The sequence below is a fragment of the Pelobates fuscus genome, chromosome 3 (genome assembly GCF_036172605.1).
Source record: "Pelobates fuscus isolate aPelFus1 chromosome 3, aPelFus1.pri, whole genome shotgun sequence".
In the NCBI taxonomy this organism is placed as follows: Eukaryota; Metazoa; Chordata; class Amphibia; order Anura; family Pelobatidae; genus Pelobates; species Pelobates fuscus.
In genome coordinates this window covers 89,273,259-89,298,954 of record NC_086319.1, presented here as the reverse complement: position 1 = coordinate 89,298,954, position 25,696 = coordinate 89,273,259, and the positions used below count along the sequence as shown (strand labels likewise).

Genomic DNA, 25,696 nt, shown 5'->3' with positions numbered 1-25,696 from the left:
TATAGATCTTCTATACACCCCGATGGTGTCTGTTGTAGAGTGTAGGAGAGCTGCCTCTCTATCGAACCTGCCGTCCGACCCCAGTATTTCCTCCGTTCGTCGTTTGACCTCATCCCAAAATGGCGTGATGCGTGGGTATTCCCACTAGATATGTAGGATCGTTCCGCGCCCTTCCCCGCATCTCCAGCATGTGTCGGGTACTGCTGGGAAGATCCTGTGCAGGCTATCGGGAGTTCTGTACCAGGACGATAGAAGCTTATAATTGGTTTCCTGATAGTTGGAGCTAGAGGAGCATTTGTGGTGTAGGACCAGGACCTTTTCCCATTGAGTCGCGGTGAATGATGTACCCAGGATGCGTTCCCAGCGTCGGTGAAAGGTGTCCGCGTTCTCCAGGTGACCTGTAAGGAGGTGCTGGTAAATGAGGGATGTGGACTTGGCTAGGTTGGTCCTTTGGTCACAGAGTGTCTCAAACCACGTCAGGTCTCTATGTAGGGCTTCTCTGTGCGGTAGGGTTTGGTAGAAGTGTGTAATTGTTGTGTAGCGGAAGATTTGCATTGCGGACGGTTGGTCGTTGTCTACCAGTTCCCGTAGTGGTATTATGCCTGTGGTATTCAGCATCTTATGGATGGAGAGGGATTCTCCCCCACCTAAGATACTCCAACATGTCGGCGGTAGCCCACCTCCTATTTGAGGGTTATATGACAGCTGTATCAATGGGCTCGGTGTTGGAGACAGCTGTGGAATTCTTCTGATGCTGTCCCACGTTTTTAGCGTTTGTGCCACAGTGGAGGTGCAGTCTTGGGGCGACGTCGGAGGTCTCTTCGAGTTCCATACTGTAGTGACAAGTGACGACCCCATGTGGTTCTTATCTAGTTCAATCCATTGTTTGTGTGCTGGATGAGTATGCCATTCCAAGACCCGTTGTAGCACTGTAGCATGATGGTATTTGCGGAGATCCGGAAGTGCTGTTCCACCCCACACTCGTGGCAGGCATAGGATCTCCTGTCTGAGTCTCGCCTGTCCCCCACTCCACACAAATCGTATCATAGCGGTCCAGAGCGATTGAAAGTACGCTGTTGGTAGGGCCAGAGGTATCGTTTGGTAGAGGTATAGGATCCGGGGCAGTATGTTCATTTTCAGGATAGCTATACGGCCGAACCACGAAATATATGGGTACGACCACGTCTGTAAATGCCGTCGTATTTTTTGTGGCAAGGGTAGGTAGTTCGTCCGGTACATGTCTCCCAGATCCCTGTTAAGGGCGATGCCCAGGTATTGCATGTGGTTCGGGCACCATTGAACGGGAATTGGCGCTTCAGTACGTCGACCTGCGTCGGTGAGGTTGAAATGTTAAGTACCTCACATTTAGGTATATTCAGTTTAAATCCCGATATCTCCCTATAGGTCTCAAATGCCGACATCAAGTGAGGCAGGGTGGTCTCGGGTTTGTTGATAATAAATAAGAGATCGTCCGCATACGCCGCTACTTTGTGGGTAACGTCCTTGTTGGGGAATCCTAGGATCTCATTTGATCTGCGCACTACTTCCAGGAACGGTTCAAGGGTGAGGGCGAAGAGCATAGGAGAGAGCGGACATCCCTGCCGTGTTCCGTTCTGGATCTGAAAGGGTTCGGTGAGTGGCTGTTCACTCTTACTTTGGCACTTGGGCAGTGATATAGCGCTCCTATCCACTTCATTATGTTCTCCCCAAAGCTCATCTCCCGACGCGTAGCCGTAAGGAACGACCAGTTTACCCGGTCGAACGCTTTCTCAGCATCTGTGGAGAGCAATAGGAGGTTGTCTTTCGACCATCTCGCCAGGTGTTGGATGGATTGGACCCTGAGAGTGCTATCTCTGGCCTCACGTCCGGGTATGAAACCCGTCTGGTCTGGGTGGACCAGTTTCGGCAGTAGGCCTCCGATCCTGGTGGACAGTATCTTGGTCAATAGTTTTACATCTACATTGAATAGGGAGATCAGTCTATAGCTGCTGCAGAGTTCGGGGTCTTTCCCTGGCTTCAGGAGAACCGTGATGGTAGCCGCCAGTGATTCCTGGTGGAACTGAGCGTCTTCGATGAGAGCGTTGAATGCATTAGTAAGTTTTGGGATTGGAATTTCTTATAATATTCTAGGGTGAAGCCGTCTGGGCCTGGCGCTCGACCTGTTTTAGCTGCTTTGATCGCTCCTGCCACCTCCGCCTCTGTAATCGGTACCTCCAAGTCCTCCGATTCCTCTCATTTCAATCTCGTCCCCACATAGGTTTCGAGATAGTTCCGCATTTCTTCGTTCCTATCCGCTATCTCATTTGGCTGTGTCGGTTGCGGGATATTATACAGTGAGGAGTAGAACGTCCGAAATTCCGAGGCGATCTTATCCGGGAATTGTGTAGTTGTGCCATCAGCTAGTCGTAGTCTGTTGACCTGGGCTAGTCCATGTGGACCTTTAAGCATCCTGGCCAGTAGCCTCCCACCTTTGTTAGCATGTTGATAAAAGAAGGCCTTCGAGCATTGCAATGAACGATAGTGACGGGTCGTCATGTGTGTTTGAAGCTGTCTCCGGGCTTCCAATAGTTCCGCGTATGTCGACTCAAGGTGTGATCTCTTATGCTGTGCCTCGAGTGTAGATATGCGGTCCATAAGGTCGGTCATTTGTCGTTGTGATTCTTTTCTCTTTTTGGAAGCTAGGTGCATCAGTGTGCCCCGACTAACTTTTTTATGCGCCTCCCAGATCGTGGTCGCGAGTTGGTCCCCCGTTGTGTTGAGCGTAAAATATGTATTAAGTTCCTTGGACACCTGTTCCCTGACTGTTAGGTCTAGCAGTAGCGAATCTTGGTAAATTAGTTTATTTTTATATCATCATTTGCTGCTTTTCCTGCTTTTGGGGCACATCACTCAATATTCTCCATATAGCCTTTTGAGGCACCCTTGGGCATTATATACAGAGCCTGGCATGGCTCTGGAATCCGTGAGTGTATTCAATCACTTTTACATCTTTGTTTCTGTATATACAGTCTATACTATGTACTATTTTGTGTTATTATAGGAAGTTACTACATGTAATATTTCCTACATACACCTGTACATGTATAGGTATTACCATTTCGTATTGATACACAGGGAGTGGTGTGTGTATTTGGCACTTGTTGCTCTCAAGTACCTTTTCATTATTTTGACTTTAGGGTGTTGGGGAACACCCTTTTCACTCCAGTACTGTGTTTTTATTATTTATTCTACTGTATAAGTGCCATCCACTTCTCTTTTCTCTTTGCTTCTATAACTTATGATGCACTCTAAGCATCATAAGTTATAGTGCATTGAAGTAGTTGTGGTGCAGCATCTTTAGACATTGCACTCTGTTTCAGTTGTATCAGTTTCGGTCACCAAATTGGAAACACACACCATAAACAGGGATTAGGTTCATAATGGTGCACCAAAGAGGGAGAGGCAAGTTCCCAGCAATTCAATAGAGATAGAAAACCTGGGCAGACAAGGTGGTATCCAAAAATAGGAGAGTTTATTTCAGGAATTTCACTTGTACCTGTTCTATCTCTGCATTGAATCAAACTGTTGTGTACTGCAGGTTGGATATGGTGGGGTGCTTTGCATTAGCTGTCTAACCTTAGCCTTTAATAATGGGTTGGGGGGCCTGGGCTAATTTGCCCCTACTACTCACATCTGAATTAGCTGAGCAACTGCATAGGGACTTGGATCTAGATACTAAAAAAGTCCTGTTTTTTTTTTGTTTTTGTTTTTTAAACATTTACGTTACTAAACTCAAGAGAGAACTGTTTGTTTATTTTTTAAAACTAGAATAATTCTGAATTATTTGTTAGCTAAGAGCTATGTTCCATTTACTCATGCCCAGGGTATTTGTTCAGTTCTGTCCAATATTTTTGCGCCTCTCACAAACATCCTGTGTTTATCAACGTACTGTTCATCCATCCTCATTTGTCTTTTGCTCATTACTTATCCTTATATATTTCATCCATTCATAAGAATTTCCAGTGTATATAAGTGTGGTAGACCTCCCTGCCTCTGGATTACTATTTAAACCTATTTTGTCTGATTGTTCATCGGTTGCTGGTTGTTCGTATGTTTCCTGCTTGCATTCATCAAAAGATGAACAAACTACCGTATGGCAGGCCACCCAGCAGGGAAGTGTGCTGCTCGTTAACCTTTCTGCCCTTATTAACATTGTGGTTAACCGCAGATACGTCAAACTCCCGAACGGTCAGCTGGGTGGTCGTCGTTCATATGAACGAACATGTGGCGGCGGCCATCTTGGACAGTTGAACACCCAGCGGTGTTCGTCGACAAAAAACATGGAACTGATTTCCGACACTGATTCCCACGAACACTGCTGAAATCACTGACCATCCATCGCTTTGTTCCAAATTCATATGGACGCCGTGCTGTTCGGTAAACTTACAATCCACGAATGGAACTGTACCAGATAGTAGACCCATGGAGCTCATTCATTTCGTCGAACGCACAATGTACAAGACTTTAACTCCATGGCGATTGAACTACATGTGTGGGATCTGAGCGCTGTTCGGTTATATTAAGCGCTCAGATCTAAGCTATCTGGGGATACGTTGAATGTGGGGGTTCCATTCGGTATATTGGGAAATATGTATTTTAATGTGTTTTTACCATTACTGTAAAATGGGGATATTCTCTATGCTTGGATGTAATTGAGGTACTTCAAGCACTTAATTCAATTATCTCCAGGATAGAGAGGAGGAGTTGCTTTGTTGATGTGGGAGTGTTGCCATACTGTACTTGTGCGTGATTGGTTATTGTAAAAACTGTCTTAGTCTTCCACAAGGTCTCTATGGGAGTGTCCATTGCTGGAAGACCTGCATCAAAGGCTGATATGTAGCCACCATTAAACAGATCATGCTTGACCCTCAATACAGAGCCTGGTCTCGTACTTGGGGGGATATTTCGAATGATTCCTGTTCGGCACTTAAGAGTGTTCGGTAGCTGACTTTGTATTCGGGAAAAAGAACAGCTTTGGCGGCGTACCCCTTCACCTACTCAGGGAGCCATTACAATAAGTATATTTCACATTATTGTTTATTTAACTTTGCTCATATCTGATTTTTAAACCAATTAATAGATTTTGCTGTATGAATTTGATTTATTTTTATATTGTTGTACTTCTATATTTATTTCTATATTTTTTTTTTTTATTGATTTAAAATTTGACACATTCATATTAAAAGATTGTATTCTTCACCCCATAACATAACTCAAGAATATATTATCAAAATGTGTTAGTATATATCCAGGCATAATTCTCTACATATATTTAAAATCATTTTTTATATTTTTTGTTTCAGTTTTTTTCTCAGTTTCCAACAATAAAGATTACTTTACCTGGAACTCAAAATAGTCATCAGCTCCTGTGTTCATGATATTGCAAATCTGAAAATATAAGGCACAACAAACATTGCAAGGATAGGCATTGACGATATACAAAATATACAAAATTGGCAATAAATTTAATAACACTTAGAACAGTTGGGAAAAATCCTGATTATCTAAAGTAAAATTTGACTAACTAATACATTAGATCTGCAATGTATAGCTCAGGGACAGAAATCCACAGGAACTGATATGGGTAAGGGGTTAAATGCTGATTTAAAGTGGATATGTTTAGTTGTTTCGACATAAATAGAGAAAAAAGTAGGAAAGAGAAAAGTTGAAGGGTTATACCAAACACCATGACCACTTCAGTGATATGAAGTGGTCATGGAGCCCAGAGTCTCTATACGCAGAATTTCGCTATGAAATGCTGCACATACAGAGTTAAACCGCTTTGCCACTGGACATGTAACTCCATCTCCGTCGGCGTCATTGGGGTGTCATTAGACAGCCTGGAACAAAAGTTATGCATATTTCTATGCACAAGGTTTAATTCATTGGCTAAGAGCAAACACCTGGCACTCTGATAGGATCGCCATACAGCTTCCACAGCTCTGCTCATCACTGGCCTTAGAGGACCTTTGGTGCCCAGCAGTGACCCAGGTAAGAGGGTAACCATTGCAAAATGGTCCATTCTATTACTGGGGCCAGGGTACCTCTCACATAATAACCACTACTGTATTGGTTGCAGGTTGCAGGTTGTAGTGGTTATGATGCCTGATCTTTTTTTTTTTTTTCGTTCCCTGAGAAAATATACAACAGTGCAGCAGAGAATGCCTGATTTAATAATGCAAATATTGTAAGTCACACTGTATGCTTTACAGTACTGACATGTTATACTTACAAGACCGTTTTCGGCAACATATGTGGGTAACTTGCTGCTTAGAGCCCAATGATCTGCAGGCGGGTTCCTGAAATAGAAGAATGTTTCTCAAGACATGCCATTGGTACAAGATATATTCTAATCCCTATTCATAGTTTTCAGAAAAACAGCACAATCAATTCTATAAAACACAATATATCAATTTAAGAGACAGAAATGTAAATTTGGTCCTGCAGTAGGGTATGCTCCTGTCAGAGTCATCTGAAAGATATATTGGCACCTTCCCCCCAAACCTGTAGATTTATTTTTGTAGTCTCTTTGCAATGCCCCTAACAACCTTTTTTTAAAGGGGAAATGACTAACAGATACACTCACATTTATATACACACGCATGCTCACACACTCACGTTCATGTATACACACGATCATTCACACAGATACATGCTCAATTTTATATACACACATGCATATTCACAAAGACAAACACATTCATATACACATACTCAAATTCATATACAAAGCACATGCATATTCACACACATTTGCTCACATTCATATACACTCATGCACACATTTGATTTATTATTTAGCCTATTAACCCTGGTGTGCAGTGGTGTGCTGCTGGGATCACTCTGTGCTACGATTGCACAGTTCTCTGCAGCTCTATACTGATTCTGGGACTGGGGTGATTTTATATCCTAACTCCCAGGGAGCAGTACGGAACAGCAAGGGAGCTGTGCAGTGAGAATACAGACTGATCCCATCATCTCCCCTGTCGCCCCATAAAGTATATCTGAGATCTGAAGTTGCAGTGAATGCAATTGCAGCATGTCTGCCTTTGTTAGGCAAGGATACTTAGAATCACATATTTGGGCAAACAAATATGGGGATTCGGTTCCACCATATGGTCATATTGTGTTAAGCCCACCACTACACCACAGTACCCCAGTATCTGTGGGTCCAACACTAATCCCAAACGTGGGAGACAAATCAAATAGTACCAGTGTTAAATGAGCTAAAGTGTGTTTAATTAATCTGTTGTAAGAGCATTGTGAATATATATAAGGCAAAATTAATGTGATAAAAACACACACAAGAAGATAGGGTAAAAACTAAACAATTAAAGTGATAGTGTTTTGATGTGTATACTCAAAATGTATCCTTAATCTGTATTTGGTATACATTTTATTCTCTAAGGCAACACCATTGCTGAGAAATACATGTTCAGGGTGTGCCCCCCCAATTCCCTTGATGCACCTTTGAAAGTGACCACAGGAAAGTATACATTTAAGGAGGTTTAAATAATACTTTTTATTTGATATGAACTGTGTGTAATATGTTGATATATGGCATATAAATGTGATGTAGAGTCATAGAGTGTAAGGCAGGGATAGAGACAAAGAGTGAGACAGAGAGAGAGAGAGATGACGAGTGGCAGGAAGAGAATTGTAGATTGAAGCAGAGGTAGCTAGGCTACGACTGTGGCAGTGAGTGTGAGCTCAGTTGTGGAGTAAAGTACAGCAGTGACACAGTGAGCGAGGTACGCACATGTATGCCAGTAAATAAGCCACATGTTCAAGGTGAATGAGAAGCATTTGTTTGTACCGTAGTATATTTTGATAGATTCTCGTCAAAGAAAAAAAAAAGATTGCTTTTTTAAACTTACGGTATAACTTTAATCTCTTCCTTTCCATGCAATATGTAGTCAACCACTTTATAAAAGGATATTTCCTAGAAAAGTTCAAATGGTGTTATAGCAATTTATTGTGCCCTTAGGTGTGATTAACTTTCTATCATGGATACAATTTTATATTTAAGCACCAACACTTCACAATTGTTGCCATTCTTTAGACTCTTTGTGTATTGATGAGACCACGTTATATACCTACTAACATAAAAATAAAACACTGCAAGTACTGGGAAGTATTTTATGTGTGTGAATGGATAGTTGTCTGTTAGTCAAACATTTGTTTTTTCAACTTTTCTAGTGTCTTCTAGTCTTCTAGCGCTTAGCACTGGAGTACTATTTGGCCTCAATGCTAGAGCTTATTGCCGCCATTTTAGTCTCACTAACGGTGTATTATTTTAGCATTAAAAATGTACATGACAATATAAGCAATACAATCCTTTTTGCAAATTAATTACTTTCTGTTTCTTCTGGTATTGTTATTGTGAGTCAATATTTGCAATGTCAACAATGAACAGCATAAAAGTGTAAGATTAAATTATGTTAATTGCTTGTATAAATTAAATACGAGAATTAATTCACATTGTTCTGAATGTCTTCCGATCCTCAAGTCGGGAAATAAACTCTTTAAATATCAAAGGATAATTTTCCCAGTTGACTTCTGGAGTTGTTTCATCAAAATATTATTATATCTGGCCCTTTGGGAACACCATGTTGATTGAAAAACAGACACTGATGCTATTTTCCAAATCCGCCAAGTGACAATATTTCTAGTAAAGCATGAGAGTATGAGTTAAGTGTAGCATATTATGAAAATATATTTTAACCTTCAAATACGTACTCTACCATCTGGAGTCCTTGGTCCTGAATATGGTGGAACTTCACCCATAAGAACTGGCCATTGATCAAAAAATTCCTGAAAAACAGAAATATATATATGTATAATTGGGTTTACAACATTAATGTCATAAAAGTTAAGAGGTGTATATTTTCTATTCAATGGACTCTGAATTGTAGTGTATGAAAATCGGAATGCAACAATTAAGGCGACAATAGCTAAACTCTAAGCATAAGTGAATTGGATATTTTTTTCTAGATCAGCCTTTGCCTAAGCATTGCCATTTGATGTTTATTCTGCAAATTAGAGTTCATTGAATAAATCAGCAAACATATTGTTAATTACTAGAGATTTATTTAATGTGTAAAGTGTTGAAGGAAAAAACAATAGATTATCCATATCAAAGCTGATCTAGTCCTCACAAAACGAAAATTAGGAACTATTTTTCCTTATGTATAGCACTAAAGTGGACAAAATGTGATAATGTGTTCTGTTTCAGTGGCCAGTCCGCTAAACCCGTTATTTACCCATAATCCATCAATAAAACCAATCCCACAGAAGGGGAAACAGCAGAAGTTATGGGCATAGGAAAACAAAATGATATTAAGATTCACACAAGGACAAAACAATGACAAATATAAATAAAGACAAGTGGCAATGGAGGGAGTATAAAGATTAAGATACAGGTGGCATAAGGAAAGGAACACTGAACAAAAAAAAATGACCGGGTCACGTTAACTTGTCAACTATGCCAGGTGGTTTGCTAAGAGCTGCAGTAATTTCACAAATTGTTCATCATAACCTTTGGAGAAATGAAAATATGTTATAGTGCTTAGGGTGACCTTTAAAATCACGTAAGACATGCTTCGCTGAGCTAGAACTTTTTTAACAATCAAAGATTAAATGCTATGCAAAAGTCAAGTAAAATAACAATATGATGTGATTGTGAAATAAGGCTGGGTGTCAGTCATCCGTCCAGCATCCATTTTATCTGCTAGCTCTACACAAGAATGTTGGAGCTGTACACATCACAAGGAATCATATGGAATAAATACTATCCAATTCATAATACTACCTTAGTCTTTGTCATATCCAGAAGTCCTACAGAGTATCTGTCACAGTTAAGGAAGGCGCGGACTGTGTAAAATGCTTTGTGAAACTGTCTTTCGATATCGGTGAGCTCTTCGAAAACCTTGTTGGCTGACCACAGAAGTATCTAGAAATAAATGAGCCACTAGTATTACATGATAGCAAATTTACATCCAGATGGCACTCACAGTATAATGCAGGTAACAAGCAGCCTTTGTTTAAATGCAGGGCTTAGCTCAGGGGAACTAAAGAAAAGTCCTGCTGAAGAACTTCTGGCTTTCAGGAGATTGTAGTGGAGGCATGGAATGGCACCAGGTGGACGTCAAGTGAGAAGTCAAACCGTTTGAAAATGGTTTGTCTGCTTACAGTGGCGGGTGGGTTGGCAATCCTGACACCATGGCCACTACATTGAGCTGCAGTGGTCCTTGTAGTTTTCTTTTTATTGAAAGTTAAACATAGAGTAAGCGCCATATTAAATATAACGAAGTAGTAATATTATAACATAATGAACAAGTTGTTACTCAGGGCTGTTGTGTATGGGATGTATTAGGGTTACAAGGTTCTAGATAGGTTCCTCTAAGTCATAGTAAAAATCCTAAAATAAAAACTTGAATTATGAATTATTTTATAAAAATTGCAATAATTACTAATAAAAAAGCTGCAATTTTAAAGTGTCAAAACCCCAAAACAAACAAACATACAATAAAAGAATAAACATAATAAAACTTTATTCCCCTAACTCATAATCAGTTAGTGCTTTGAGTACTACAGTTTTTTTTGTTTGTGTAAGCCTAAGTGCTCTTGGAAACTACATTTTTATTTATTTGGGCAACTATGTTTTATTTGTATATTTAATTCTTATTGCATATATATATATATATATATATATATATATATATATATATATATATATATATATATAATGTATATAATATTATGATTTCTGTGACTGTGTCATGCATCATGCTACTTTTCCCTGTCTAAAACGCCAGTCAATTATCTTGCATTTTTTCAGGGGTATCATATTCCTAAACAATTTATATTAAGGCATATTTATACAAGTATTATACAATCAGACACACCTAATACTTTTTTTTACTAAGTTCAATTTGATTGCGTGTTCATTACCTGACCCTTTCTGGTTTCACAGTTGTGTAGGTAGGACAGGTGGAACACCTTGAGTATCAGATTGGCAAAATTGAGGTACTTAAGGAACATCTGCAAAACAAAAATTAACAATTCTTCATAGCTATTACACTACGTGGCTTACTCAACATATTAAATCAATCCAATAAACAGCAAAAACAAGATTGCAGTTTTTAAGATTTTTAGCTCATTTACCAACACTTCTTACATTATTGGCCATTTTCCCTTTTCACGCACTACTCAAACACACTTAACTTAATTGCAGTCACTCAGTGCCAACTAGAGCAGCATTCAATCCTAAACTCCACTCCACAAACTCGTTTTCCTGGCACTATAGGGTTATTAGGACCCTCCCCACCCTCAGGGCCCCCCCACTTACCTTTCCCCAGCGCCGGCTCCCTCTGTGCTGGGGAACTCTCTACCCCCTTCCGACGGCAGAACCGAATGTGCATGTGCGGCAAGAGCCGCGCGCGCATTCGAACCGCCCATAGGAAAGCATTACTCAATGCTTTCCTATGGACGTCCAGCGTCTTCTCACTGTGATTTTCACAGTGAGAATCGCGGAAGCGCCTCTAGCAGCTGTCAGTGAGACAGCCACTAGAGGCTGGATTAACCCTCAGTGAAACATAGCAGTTTCTCTGAAACTGCTATGGTTACAGCTGTAGGGTTAAAACTAGAGGGACCTGGCACCCAGACCACTTAATTGAGCTGAAGTGGTCGGGGTGCCTATAGTGGTCCTTTAAATTCGCTAAGTAGCAAAGTAAATAATAAAGTTCTGTATGTAGAAATAAAAATGTGTTGATTTGTTTTTTCCTGAAGTGTGTGTAATGTTCAAATCTGCTACACAGAATTTAGGCAATCTCCATTCAATGACATAAATCATTTGAAAGTTTCAAAAAGTTATTGTCATTTTTAGTAAATAAAGTTTGTTTAGTATCATTGCCTGGTGACTGGATAATATACAGACGAGTTTCACATTAATATTTTCCACATCATTAATAACCCATTGACTTTCACAGTTTAATCATTTTATTGTGCTTAGTTACTCCCATACAATATTAATGACTAGTTAAATCATCAATACAATTACCAAAATATTTTGTGTAGTTAAACAGTTAATAAAGTATAAATAATTATAGACTGTTTGATTACAGTTAGCATGCTGATAATTAACCTTAATGATTTTTCACCCAGAAAGTCATTACAAGTCTTACCTCTTCATCATATTTGGTGAAACTATTGCCATCAGCCTTATTAACAGCCATTATGACAGCCACTACATCCTTCCCGTTCATCACAGGCGCAGCGAGGATGCTCTGTGTTGCATATTCTGTAAGATTATCTACAAAACTGCAGAAATGTGCGTCCTAAGCATAAAAACAAACAAAAATACATCAATGTCCGAAATAAGGGGGAAAACTGCCTGTAATGTATAGAGACATCTCTGTAACTCAATCAATGTGAATCAAAATTAAATCCGAATGAGGGACAAGAATGTAAAATACAAGTGTAGACCCCGGAGATCAAACAGTTTTTGCTCAATTTTATATTTAATTATAATTTATGGTCAATTTTATATTCAATTATAATATTTCTAATTAAGAATTATATTAGATGCAATAGAAATAATTAAGAATTAGAATTAGGAATTATAATAATGTTGGCAGTTAAGCACTAAGTATAATTTTTTTTATTGTAAAGTACATTTGGAAAACACTGTACATGTTTTCTTTGCTCTTCAAAGGTGAGTCCAACACTGCCGTGATCTTTAGAAATTAACCTCTTAGGCGGTCCTGATATTGCACCATTGCAACCTGCTGAGAAAAGGCACTTTTCGTGAATTATTGGATGCACACTGGATTTTAAATCTCTATTTGGAGAATAATGTTTCCTGTTTTTTTAATACTTGAACCCTAGGAGCACCCCTTCATGGCAATGGTATTCTCTGATTGTAGTGGCCTCTTTCGGCAAGATAATGCAACCTGCTACACTGCGAAAATTGTTCAGGAATGGTTTAAGGAACGTGACCACAGATCTCAATCTGATTGAGCATCTGTGGGATGCGTAGGAACATCAAATCCAATCCATGGATGTGCCACCTTGCAACTTCCAGGACTTAAAGGGGCACAATAGGCACCCGGAGCAGTTCTTCTCTTTGAAGTGGTCTAGGTGCAGTGGTCCAGTCCCCTTAAAGGACCACTATAGGCACCCAGACAACTTCAGCTTAATGAAGTGGTCTTGGTGCCAGGTCCATCTAGGATTAACCCTGCCTGCTGTAAACGTTAATCCAGCCTCTAGTGGCTGTCTCATTGACAGCCGCTAGAGGCGCTTCCGCACTTCTCACTGTGATTTTCACAGGGCACTATAGTGCCAGGAAAACGAGTTTGTTTTCCTGGCACTATTGTGGTCCTTTAACCCTCAGATATAAAACATTGCAGTTTCAGAAAAATTAAGTTCCAGACAAATTAAGAAACATATTCATAATGTAATCCCCTTCCAGCTATCCAGAATGAAAAAGACCTTTATAACAAGCTTTTTAAAAACAAATAACCCCATATTACAGCAATTAAATACCGTATTTATCGGCGTATAACACGCACTTTTTTCCCCTGAAAATAGGGAAAAAATCGTGGGTGCGTGTTATACGCCGATATCCCATAATTACTTACCTGTCCTGAAGCGTGGGCCGCCTTCACAGCGCGCACCGCGGTACAGGAACTTTAATTTAAGGTTCCGGTTTCCGGCGGGACTGAAAGGAAGTGTGCACAATAGTGTGCACACTTCCTTTCAGTCCCGCCGGAAACCGGAACCTTAAATTAAAGTTCCTGTACCGCGGTGCGCGCTGTGAAGCCGGCCCACGCTTCAGGACAGGTAAGTAATTATGGGAGGGGAGGAAAGTACACTATGGGAGGGGAGGGGGAGGAAAGTACACTATGGGAGGGGAGGGGGAGGAAAGTACACTATGGGAGGGGAGGGGGGGGAAGTACACTATGGGAGGGGAGGGGGGGGGAAGTACACTATGGGAGGGGAGGGGGAGGAAAGTACACTATGGGAGGCCAGGGGGGGGAAAGTACACTATGGGAGGGGAGGGGGGGAAAGTACACTATGGGAGGGGAGGGGGGGAAATACTATGGGAGGGGGGGGAGAATACTATGGGAGGGGAGGGGGGAGAATACTATGGGAGGGGAGGGGGGGAGAATACTATGGGAGGGGAGGGGGGAGAATACTATGGGAGGGGAGGGGGGAGAATACTATGGGAGGGGAGGGGGGGAGAATACTATGGGAGGGGGGAGAATACTATGGGAGGAGGGGGGGAATACTATGGGGGGGGAATACTATGGGAGGAGGGGGGAATACTATGGGAGGGGGGAGAATACTATGGGAGGGGGGGGAGAATACTATGGAAAGGGGGGGACACTATGGGATGGGGGGGAATACTATGGGATGAGGGGGGGAATACTATGGCATGAGGGGGGAAATTTCCTGGAATTTCTTTCTAAAAATGAGGTGCGTGTTATACGCCTGTGCGTGTTATACGCCGATAAATACGGTAACTGTTCAACAGTCTAAATTGATTGATTAAGTAAGCCAAATATGCCACCTTGTTTCTATGTATCATTCCGCATTGAAAGACGAATTGCAAAACACCTTTATTAATCACTGACAATTGGTGAAGCTGTGTCGACAATTACACACAATTTATATCCACACTAAAACATGCACTAAACTACTTAACTATTTCAGTTAAATAATATGTGCCATTCTTATGACTTTGAAAACCCAATTCAAGTATATGTGTATAAATCATGTTTTGGTGATCACAGCCCTGACAAAGTAATCAACATGTGAAATCATTGGACACATACCAATTTCTATACCTAGAAGGAAACTGAAAAGTCCCCGAAAACACTTTTCTAACAACTAACCTTTATCTCAAAATATTTCTAAATGTTTGCAGAACAAAAACTACTCCTAAAAGAGCACTGCAAAATTGTTAATTTAAAGGGACTGTGTAGTCACCAGAACAACTACAGCTTAATGAAGTTATTCTGGTGAGTATAATCATTGCCTTCAGGCATTTTCATGCAAACACTGCCTTTTCAGAGAAAAACATTGCCCACCTAGATGGTTGTTTTAACCCCTTAAGGACACATGACATGTGTGACATGTCATGATTCCCTTTTATTCCAGAAGTTTGGTCCTTAAGGGGTTAAACACTATAGGGTCAGGAATACATTTTTGTATTCCTGACCCTATAGGGTTCCTTTAACAAATACTCAAGTGACCAATATCCATTTGTGCCTACAATAAATACACAGACACAGCTATCTCAAAATTGAACGTGAAAGGTTATTACAAATCTATCAGTTATTAGTAGAGATGTCCCGAACAGTTCGCTGGCGAATAGTTCCTGGCGAACATAGCTTGTTCGCGTTCGCCACAGACGGCGAACATATGCGATGTTCGGTCCGCCCCCTATTCGTCATCATTGAGTAAACTTTGACCCTGTACCTCACAGTCAGCAGACACATTCCAGCCAATCAGCAGCAGACCCTCCCTCCCAGACCCTCCCACCTCCTAGACAGCATATAATTTAGATTAATTCTGAAGCTGCATTCTTTTTTTTTGTATTATTATTTTTTTTTTTTAGACAGAAGTGTGTTATATTTGAGCATGCTAGGCTGAATGTGCGTATATCATGGCTAGTTGCACTGAGGGTATGAGTATATACAGTACATTGTTGTGAAAGATGGCTGTCATGTTTAGGGTGTATATTGGGAGAGTCGCAGAAGAGTATGTCAGCCTGGGCGGCTGTGCTCTGTGCGTCCATTAGCTCCAGACAGCCTTTCAGGGGTGGACCGGGATAACCCCCACCGGTCCGAGGGAGGGGGTAATGGAGCTCCTGCCGGGAAGTAGCTGCTCCTGGACATCCCAGGATCGGGAGATCGGCCGCCTCTTGCCACGCAGAGGTAAGTAAGACTCTGTCGAGTTGCTGACCGCTATTAAGCATGTCGGGTCGGTCAGGTAGGAGCAACATTGCTGGATCCTCCCCTTCTGGGGTGAAATTCGCTTGTTGATAGCTGCTTAAAGTGAGATATTGAGGAAGCTCACACGAAGTGCGTCTTTCCTCCATGACAGCTAAGCCCCGCCCCCCGGAAGCTGCATTCTTAGTGAGAGGAGGGACAGTGTAGCTGCTGCTGATTTAATAGGGAAATCGAAAGCTAGGCTAGTGTATTCAGTGTCCACTACAGTCCTGAAGGACTCATCTGATCTCTGCTGTAAGGACAGCACCCCAAAAAGCCCTTTTTAGGGCTAGAACATCAGTCTGCTTTTTTTTTCTTCTGTGTAATCCAATTGCAGTTGCCTGCCTGCCAGCGTGTGTGTCAGGCTCACAGCGTATACTGTGCCCACTTGCCCAGTGCCACCACTCATATCTGGTGTCACAATAGCTTGCATTTAAAATAAAAAAAAATACAGGGGGCTTGTTGTCACCTTTCGGGGACCCTTGTTGTTGTATGTGGCTGGGTGGAGGAAGAGACCTTCAATGACATCAGTTAGGACAAGGAACGGGACATGGCTAGCTTGGTATCCAGCCTTGTGCAAATGGGAAGTTTGCGGTTGTGCAAATGGACTGTTTGCGGTTGTTTGCGGTGCGTTAAACGGGGAGTTTGGTTTGTCACTGTGAAGCGGGCGTAACCCTTACACTACCTGATCGATACAACATCATACCTGATGTTTTAAAGCACATTATTCCAAACAATTTAGGAATGTTAGGTGACTTGTGCCCTTTATGGATTAAAAACAGACTCTGCATCAACTATGTAATTTTCCATGGGAGTTTTGCCATGGATCCCCCTCCGGCATGCCACAGTCCCGGTGTTAGTCCCCTTGAAACAACTTTTCCATCACTATTGTGGCCAGAAAGAGTCCCTGTGGGTTTTAAAATTCGCCTGCCTATTGAAGTCTATGGCGGTTCGTCTGGTTCGCCCGTCTGCGAACATTTGCTGAAGTTTGCGTTCGCCAACGAAAAATTTTATGTTCGCGACATCTCTAGTTATTAGTATCAACGCAATTGGCAGTTTGTAGCTTTTAACAAAGTTCAAAGCCCAAAAAGCCACATATTTTTATTGTTGTTACCCTTGCAAGGCAGAGCTGGATTAAGGTTTCCTGTGTGTGTATCGGGAGTCTAAGTGCTGTATATGTGAGGGTGTGTGTAGAGGCTGAGTGTTATGTGTGTAGATTATGTTGAATGTGCTGTGTATCAGGGTCATTGAGTGTGCTTGTGTGTGCTGGCTTTGTGTGTGTGTGTGTAGGGTGCAGTCTGAGTGTTGTGTGCAGATCACTTTAAGAGTCCCATCGTAACCTGGGACCCAGTGTATGACTCATTGAGAAGTGCTGGGCTCCATGTGGTGATTCTTAAAGTCGTTTGACAATTATATCAGTGCAGATCATGAAGCTCTCTTAAGCAGGTGAGGGGGCACAGGGCTGAGCAGGGAGATCTTTTTCAAAATTGTTGGGAATTTCAAAGTGAATTCTAAGTGAATGTCAAATAGCCACATTGATGCATAGCTGATTTGGAGAAATGTTGTCCTTAAAGGATCACTATAGGGTCAGGAACACAAACATGTATTCCTGACCCTATAGTGTTAAAACCACCAACTAGCCCCCTGGACCCCTCATGCCTCCATAAATATAGCAACCATAGGCGTGCGCAGCCTATTGCATTAGGGTGTGCACCCTAAAGCACAAGCACACGCCGCGTATATATATGTATGTATGTATGTATATATATATATGTGTATATATACATATACACATATATACACACACACATACACTGCTGTGTGTGTGTGTGTGCTGTTAGTGTGATGTGTGTGTGAGGGTGCTGGTAGTGTACTATGTGGGTGAGGGTGTTTGTGTGTGCGCGCTTGTGAGGGTGCTGTTAATGTACTGTGTGTGAGGGTGCTGTTTGTGTGTGTGTGTGTGTGTGCACTTGTGAGGGTGCTGTTAATGTACTGTGTGTGAGGGTACTGGTAGTGTGCTGTGTGTGTTTGTTAGGGTCCTGTTTGTGTTTGTGAGGGTACTGTTTGTGTGCTGTGTGTAAGGGTGCTGTGTGTTTTTGTGAGGGTGCTGTATGTGCAGGTGCTGTGTATGTCTGTGGGTGCTGTATGTCTGTAGGTGCTGTATGTCTGTGGGTGCTGTGTATGTCTGTGGGTGCTGTATGTGTGTATGGGCTGTGTATGTCTGTGGGTGCTGTATGTGTGTTGGTGCTGTGTATGTGTGTGGGTGTTGTGTATGTGTGTAGGTGCTGTGTATGTCTGTGGGTGCTGTATGTGTGTTGGTGCTGTGTATGTCTGTGGGTGCTGTATGTCTGTGGGTGCTGTATGTCTGTGGGTGCTGTGTATGTCTGTGGGTGCTGTATGTGTGTATGTGCTGTGTATGTCTGTGGGTGCTGTATGTGTGTTGGTGCTGTGTATGTGTGTGGGTGCTGTGTATGTGTGTAGGTGCTGTGTATGTCTGTGGGTGCTGTATGTGTGTTGGTGCTGTGTATGTCTGTGGGTGCTGTATGTGTGTGGGTGCTGTATGTCTGTGGGTGCTGTATGTGTGTGGGTGCTGTATGTCTGTGGGTGCTGTATGTGTGTGGATGCTGTGTATGTCTGTGGGTGCTGTATGTCTGTAGGTGCTGTATGTGTGTAGGTGCTTTATGTGTGTGGGTGCTGTATGTGTGTGGGTGATTGTGGGGGGTGAAGGTGGGGGTACATTACTCAATATCCCCCCTCCCTTCTTACTTTATGTGGGTAGGGGGGATTCTTGTTCCTTGCTACATTCCCTGGTGGTCCAGTGGAGGTGGGGGCAGATCAGTTAATACCCCCCCCTCCCTTGTTACCTTATGCCTGGGAGGGGGGATCCTGCCTGTGGGTCGGTGGGGAGGGAGGCTGAGAGCAGAGACGGCGTTTGGATAGCGCCGGCTCTGCATGAGCCGACAGGGGGGATCCTGAGATCTCCCCTGCTGGTCTCAATACATAGGCGTGCCGCGGGGATTAGGGTGTGCCCAGGCACACCCGGCACACCCCGTGCGCAGGCCTATGATAGCAACATCTTACTGCAGTCAAACCTGAAGCTGTAAATCTGCATGCTGTTTGCCTAAAAAAAAAAAACAAGCAGTCTGCTGACCTCATCAGAAGTGATAGCCTAATCTAATCACAGTGCTTCTCCATAGGATTGGCTGAGACTGACAAAGAGGCAGATCAGGGGCAGAGCCAGCATGATTCAGACACAGCCCTGGACAATCAGCATCTCCTCATAGAGATGAATTGAGTCAATGAATCCCTATGAGGAAAGTTCAGTGTCTGCATGCAGAGGGAGGAGACACTGAATGTTTGGATGCATTTTAGGCAGCCATGACCCAGGAAGGATCTCTAACAGCTATCTGAGGAGTGGCCAGTGAAGGTATCACTAGGCTGTAATGTAAACACTGCATTTTCTCTGAAAATACAGTTTTTACAGCAAAAAGCCTGAAGGTAATGATTCTACTCACCAGAACACATTCAATAAGCTGTAGTTGTTCTGGTGACTATAGTGTCCCTTTGAATATGAAGTTTAATTTGAATTAATTTGACTTGCTGACAATTCTAACTTTAGTAAGTCACCCTGATTGAATCAAATATAGCCTTATCCCAATTCCTAAAATCCTGATAATATTCGGGGGCACAAAGTATTCTAATCTTTTTCATGTGTCTAGAAAGAGTATCACACTACTTCATTACTACATAAAAACATGCATTCGATATGACTTTAGCCAATTTGGATACCTATGCCATATTAGCATGTTTGTCCTAATGTTAGCAAATATGATTTCAAATCACTGCAGTAAACATTATTACTTAAAGGGATACAATAGTGTTAGGAATACATAGTTATAGTTCCCTGTGCCTCCCCCCTCTCTTGTGGCCCCCCTCCTAGCCAATAAACAGTTAAAAAAGCCTCTGCGCTGGGTTGGCACTCCGCCTCCTCCTAATGTGTATGAGCAGCGAGCCATGCTAGTTCATACCTGCATTGGGCACTGTAAAAGGATGAACGCAATCAGATGACCCCCTTACCCAATAATGGCTGCCCACTTCTGCTAGCATTAATTACAGTATTAAAAATAAAAATATATATATTTGTTATCGTTTTACAGTTTTGATCTAAACATTTTTTTTATTTTTTATTCCTGACATAACAAGTAAACAACGTGTACACAGAGGAGTGTTTCCTTTGTTTTGGCTCTTCTCTTTGACTTCTCTTGGGTGAATTGGTTTACACATAATGTAATTGTCAGTTTCATAATACTGTCATGGAACATGTCATAAAAATTATGAATTTTCACAAATATATTGTTTTTTTTTCACAAATGTCTGCTTGTAATTGTGAGGCTTATTGTAACCTTGCTATAGGTGATTACATTGGTCTTTTAGATACAATGTAATTTGGATTCATAAGGACGTATCTGCTGAGTCACAGTAATAATTATGATGGGTTATTTTCTTGTTTTGTTTGTAGTAATCACAGTAATTGACTGTACACAGTGACTGTGTATAATTATTTTTGGATAAACACAGGCATAACTCCAGTGCTATGTTATGGTAAATAAATGTCATTGCAAACATGAGAACATTACCTTTCTTCACTTATAATTAAAGCCTGTACAAGAGAGGTGAACCTTAATAATGAAATAGCAGTATTCATCACCAATGTGTCCCCTCAACAAATATATGTCAACAGTCCCAGAAAAATGTAACTAGCAGAAGATACTTACATGGGGAGCATGCATTAGTAAGGAGGACATTTAATCTTTTGTAACACTTCAGACAATAATCTATTTACTATTGAAATGCCAACATTACAATGTAGGCTTTGTAACATAGCTCAAGTTATTAGAGCATTTTATTCCAGGTACCATGACAACTTTGCACTGTTTCACAGGTTATTGTGCAGAGTATCTTGATCTCTCTCTCCCACTAGCAATCAGCACAAATCACACTGCTCTTGTCTTCCCCACCGGTTTCTGATGTCAAAGGAGGACATTACCTGTATAGGGACTTTTACACACCCACTATTAGTGTCACACACGACTGTTTACACAACTGCAGTTGAAGTTGGCAATGTATTACCTGTTAGCAGCTGATATCAGCTGATTGCGCAGTTCTTTTTATCCTATGTAATGATTTGAACTGCAGGTGAGGGATAAACATCCCAAACAGTACCCCTGGACATAGGTTTGTGGAAAAAGAAAATAGCCATCGATCAGAATGAGAGGCCTCTGATTGGCGGAGTCTCTGATCAGGCGGGCGACTGCTAGAATTTGCATAATTCAAATGAATATTTTCTTAATTAGGAGCTAAGGTCCGTACAATTTTAAATGCAGTTGTAGTTCCTAACGCCTAACTAATGTGGTTTGTCACTTAAACATAAAAGATGAAAGCGATTGAACTCCCTTGCTTAAGCTTTATCATTACCTTACCTAGTAAGTGAGCTTGAAAATGGGAGATAACTGTAATATACGGGACAACAGATACCCTTCCATTGAGGTGCATGACTTTAAAGATTGTACCTAAATGCAAAATCACACAAGTGCTTAAAAACTCTGCATCCCTCCTTCTTACACAAAAATATCAGGCTCATATTGACCTCCTTTAACTCCTTCTTCCTCTTCAACATAGCAGGTGGTAGAGAAAAATACTACTTCAAAGGTCCTCTTCATAGGTTTGCTTCCTAATTCGCTAGACTCTCTCTCAATCCTCCATCTTGCATTGAATTTGTCATTGGGTTCTATGTACAACAAGACAGATGGACCATCTATAGCTTCTTTGAATAATCAATCCCCTCCATCTAAAACATGCTGTGAACCTGCTAACATAGCTAATTTTGTGTTTCTCATAATATAGAGTGCATATTTTCCACTCAAAAATGTCATGCCTTTCTCAACAATTATTGTTTATTGAGTCTTTATGAAAAGGTATAAAACACAAAACAGTTCATGGTTATGAAATGTGGTAAACAAATATATAAACAAACTCTTAAACTTACCAACCCTTTAAATGCCTCTCTGACACCCTCCACTATGCTTTTTTGTTGACTGGATATATAACGTGGTATAGTAGGAAAATGTCTAGCTTATGACTGAAACTATCTTGTGAAGATTTAATAAAAACAAACTTTTCTGTTTCTAGTGACGCAGATTTAAAAAAAAAAAAAACAGACAGCTGTGACCTTGCAATTCTGCTTCCCAATAGCCCAAGTATATCCTTTTATATAAAGGGAGGACTAATGGAATCAAAGGGTCTTGTTGAAAAGATATCCCCTATTCTGCAGTTAAGTTATACAAATACAGTCAACCTTTTATTTTACAGAAAAATTTATTTAAAAATTATAACTCTTGGCATCACTGACGTTGGACGCTTTACAGCAAGCATGTCAAACTTGCGGCCCACCTGCCCTGGGCCTAATTTGTACGGTAGCTGCAACCAGTTGCAAGACAGGAAAAATAGAGGAGCTTGGGGGACCTTCCTGTGTAATGTGTTAAATTGGGGGAGCAGGGGGAGGGGTGGCAGTGGATTCATTTAAAGAAGGGAGGGGGCAGTATATTAATTTTGGAAGAATGGGGGCCAGTGTATTAAATTGGGGCAGGGAGTAGACACTGTATTCATTTGGGAAGGGTGGGGGCCAGTGTATTAAATTGGGGGGAGGGAGATGACACTGTATTAATTTGGGGAGGGAGGAGGGCAGTGTATTAAATTGGGGGAGGGAGTGGGCAATGTATTAAATTAGGGGGAGGGAGGGCAGTGTATTAAATTAGAGTGGTGGGAGTGGGGGCGGTGTGTTAAATTGGGGGGAGGGCAGTGTATTAAATTAGGGGAGGGAAGGGGGCAGTGCATTAAATTGGAGGGAAGGAGGGCAGTGCATTAAATTAGAATGGTGGGAGTGGGGGCAGTGTAGTCAATTAGAGTTGAGGGAGGAGGGGCAGTGTAATAGTTTGGGTGGAGGGGGTAGTGTATTAGATTGGGTGGGGAGGGCAGGGTATTAGATTGGATTTAGGAAAATGCATTGGATTTGTGGGCAATGTATTAACATGTGGGAGGAGGCAGTGTATTAGATTGGGTCTCCTTGGAGGCGCTGAATGCTGATGCTGATTCGCCGCATAGCCTTTTGACACATATGCACAATGACCTCCCAATGCTTTTCTATAGGAAAGCATTGGATTGGCTGAGATCATCAAGTTTGATGATCTCAGCCAAAGTGAAGAACATACTCATAGGACTTCAAAATCAACAATATAACATCATTTCACCATTTCAGACCCATTCACCATACTTTTCTTAATATGTCAAGGTAGTTTGAATGAAACATTGGTTATGCAAATGCACGTCTCCTTAAACGTCTCCCTCTTTTGTTTACTTTGAAGCCCTACAAGTGTGAGGACGTCCAGTGTCAGGCAACTTTTTTTATACTGTACTTTTCAAAATAAACCTGCGTTTCTATGAATACTAAAGTTTTTGTTTTTCTGTGGCCCACATAAACGTAAACCTTGTTCATTTGGCCCGTGTTAGCCTTTGAGTTTGACATGCTTACTTTACAGCATCATTCATGAATGCTTTCCTGCAAAAAAGACACGTCCGATCAGATGTCCAGGGAACAAGGAATTACCAGAGGAAGCTTTTACTGCATTAGGTGGTCTCTATGACAGTCTTCACAAAAATGCTATACAATAACCAAAACATTCAAATTATTTGACACTCAGTTACATATGAGATGTTTAGGGTTCCTCAATACGACCGACCAGGGCCTCGATTGAATATGCTTTCAAAGTGATTCAAAGTTGTTAGAAAAACTTTTCATATGAGTTATATACAAAGTCATCTTAAAAGTCTATAGGATTTTTTTGTAAATTCACATCTCTAAAAGTTCTCTCTAAAAGATATCCTCAAAATTGCATAATCCAAGTTCCCATCAAAGGTGAAATATGTTCTTTTCTCTTGTATTCTTATCATTTCCTTTGAGTCAAATGTTCCTGACCATATTGGTAACTGAGAAAACAAATATTGGGAAATTATGTGAAACATAACCAAAACGGAGGGCAATCCCAATAACACAGAGCGAACACTCCATATAAAAAAAAAGCAAACCAATTGAATTGAATCCATAACTATAATAGGTAATGTCTGCCTACGTGATCTGACTCTCCACCAAGAGAGAAGAAAATCCCAAGGACAATATCTAATCAATATCTAATCATGCAATGCTTATAAATGATGAAACGCCCACCATAATGTGCCTAACAGATATCCTGGGGAGAGGAAAAGGAAGAGGAGAATGAGGAAAATTATAATAATAATATTTAGATCCCATTTTAAATTCATCCCTTTGAGATGTTCAAATACATGAAGTTTAAATATCTAATAATCCACCAAATTCAGAGTTTCTTTTGTGATACCCACCCTTTGGACAATTTACCTTTCTCAGTTCCTTAAAACTATAACCATGTCAAATGCCCCCATTCCTGGAAATGACAATTGACAAATGACCTCTTGCTGTCATGTTTACTATTCATATATGTTCCTGTATATGCTCCTTTAACAATTTTGTGTTTTTTATCCACACGTTGGACTCCACATTTCAAACAGACGATCAACTATACAACAAAATTGGAGCCACAATTAATATAAGAGCTTATACTTTAACATTGACCTGTGGAATTCAGTGTAAACTGGGATCTCGTTTTCAAGAAAGTGATAACACTTATGACACCTAACACACTTAAATATCCCTTTACACTCCAACCAGATCAAGCCTCATCTTTCTAAATCACTAGGTATCGATTTGGTGAAAACTGAGATTGCAAAGTGTGTCCTCTTCTAGAACTATATCTCAACCTTCAGGACAAGAATTTATTTTAAAAGTAATTCAGTTTAAGGACCAGTAAATGGCTCAACGCTATGTTTCTTATATTTTTAAATTTCAAGGAGCATTGGGTACAAAATACCCTGGTGCTAAGGATGTGACCTTAAAAATTACTTACTTCACCGCCCAATCCATTTTCCGTGCAGATATTTTGGTACAAATCCCAGCAAATTGATTGTGTCTCTCAGTGTACTGGATTGTCTCAGAAGTCTATTTGCACAGTCTACACCATGGGTTCTGTCTGTTGTTGCACTCATTAGGTGAGTGTACAAGCTCTGGGTGGTGTACAAGCTCTGGGTGCAAAAATGAGAGTATCACGAACCTAGAGAATCAAGCCCACTTGGTCGTTGCCCTGATTATGAAGTTCTGTATTAGATACGAGGGAATCAGAGCAATTTGTTGACAAGTAGGCTACTGGAACAAACCATTTATGGACATGAAGTTAGAACCATAGACCTACTTGGCTGCTACCAAAACAGCAGACCAAGTGAGAGGGGCTACATGAAATGTACATGGTAACTATGAAAGACCATCAGCTACACTAACACCAAAACAGCTAGTTAAACAAAAATGAGTTTCAGTCAACCAGTGCCCCAGAAATTGTATAGCTGCAGATATAAGAGAGGTGATAAGCTAGCAACTCTTGATCACCAGACAAAACTACCAAAGATCAGTGTAAAACTACCACCAGACATAACAATGGTTAATGAGGCACTATCCAACCAACCAACACCATATATTTATT

The 25,696-nt window shown here is 41.1% G+C and overlaps 1 protein-coding gene across 2 annotated transcripts in view; it reads right to left on the bottom strand.

Annotated features, from left to right (window-relative positions):
• PDE6A (phosphodiesterase 6A) overlaps window positions 1–25,696 on the bottom strand; it is an 83,196-nt gene that overhangs the window by 31,749 nt on the left and 25,751 nt on the right. For both annotated transcript variants that reach the window (XM_063447332.1, XM_063447333.1), the window contains exons 2-8: window positions 12,225–12,377; window positions 10,993–11,082; window positions 9,851–9,991; window positions 8,779–8,853; window positions 7,917–7,981; window positions 6,272–6,338; window positions 5,380–5,427 (exon numbers count right to left, since the gene is read on the bottom strand). In XM_063447332.1, the coding sequence (XP_063303402.1) occupies window positions 5,380–5,427; window positions 6,272–6,338; window positions 7,917–7,981; window positions 8,779–8,853; window positions 9,851–9,991; window positions 10,993–11,082; window positions 12,225–12,377 (639 nt within the window). The remainder of the gene's footprint in view (window positions 1–5,379; window positions 5,428–6,271; window positions 6,339–7,916; window positions 7,982–8,778; window positions 8,854–9,850; window positions 9,992–10,992; window positions 11,083–12,224; window positions 12,378–25,696) is intronic.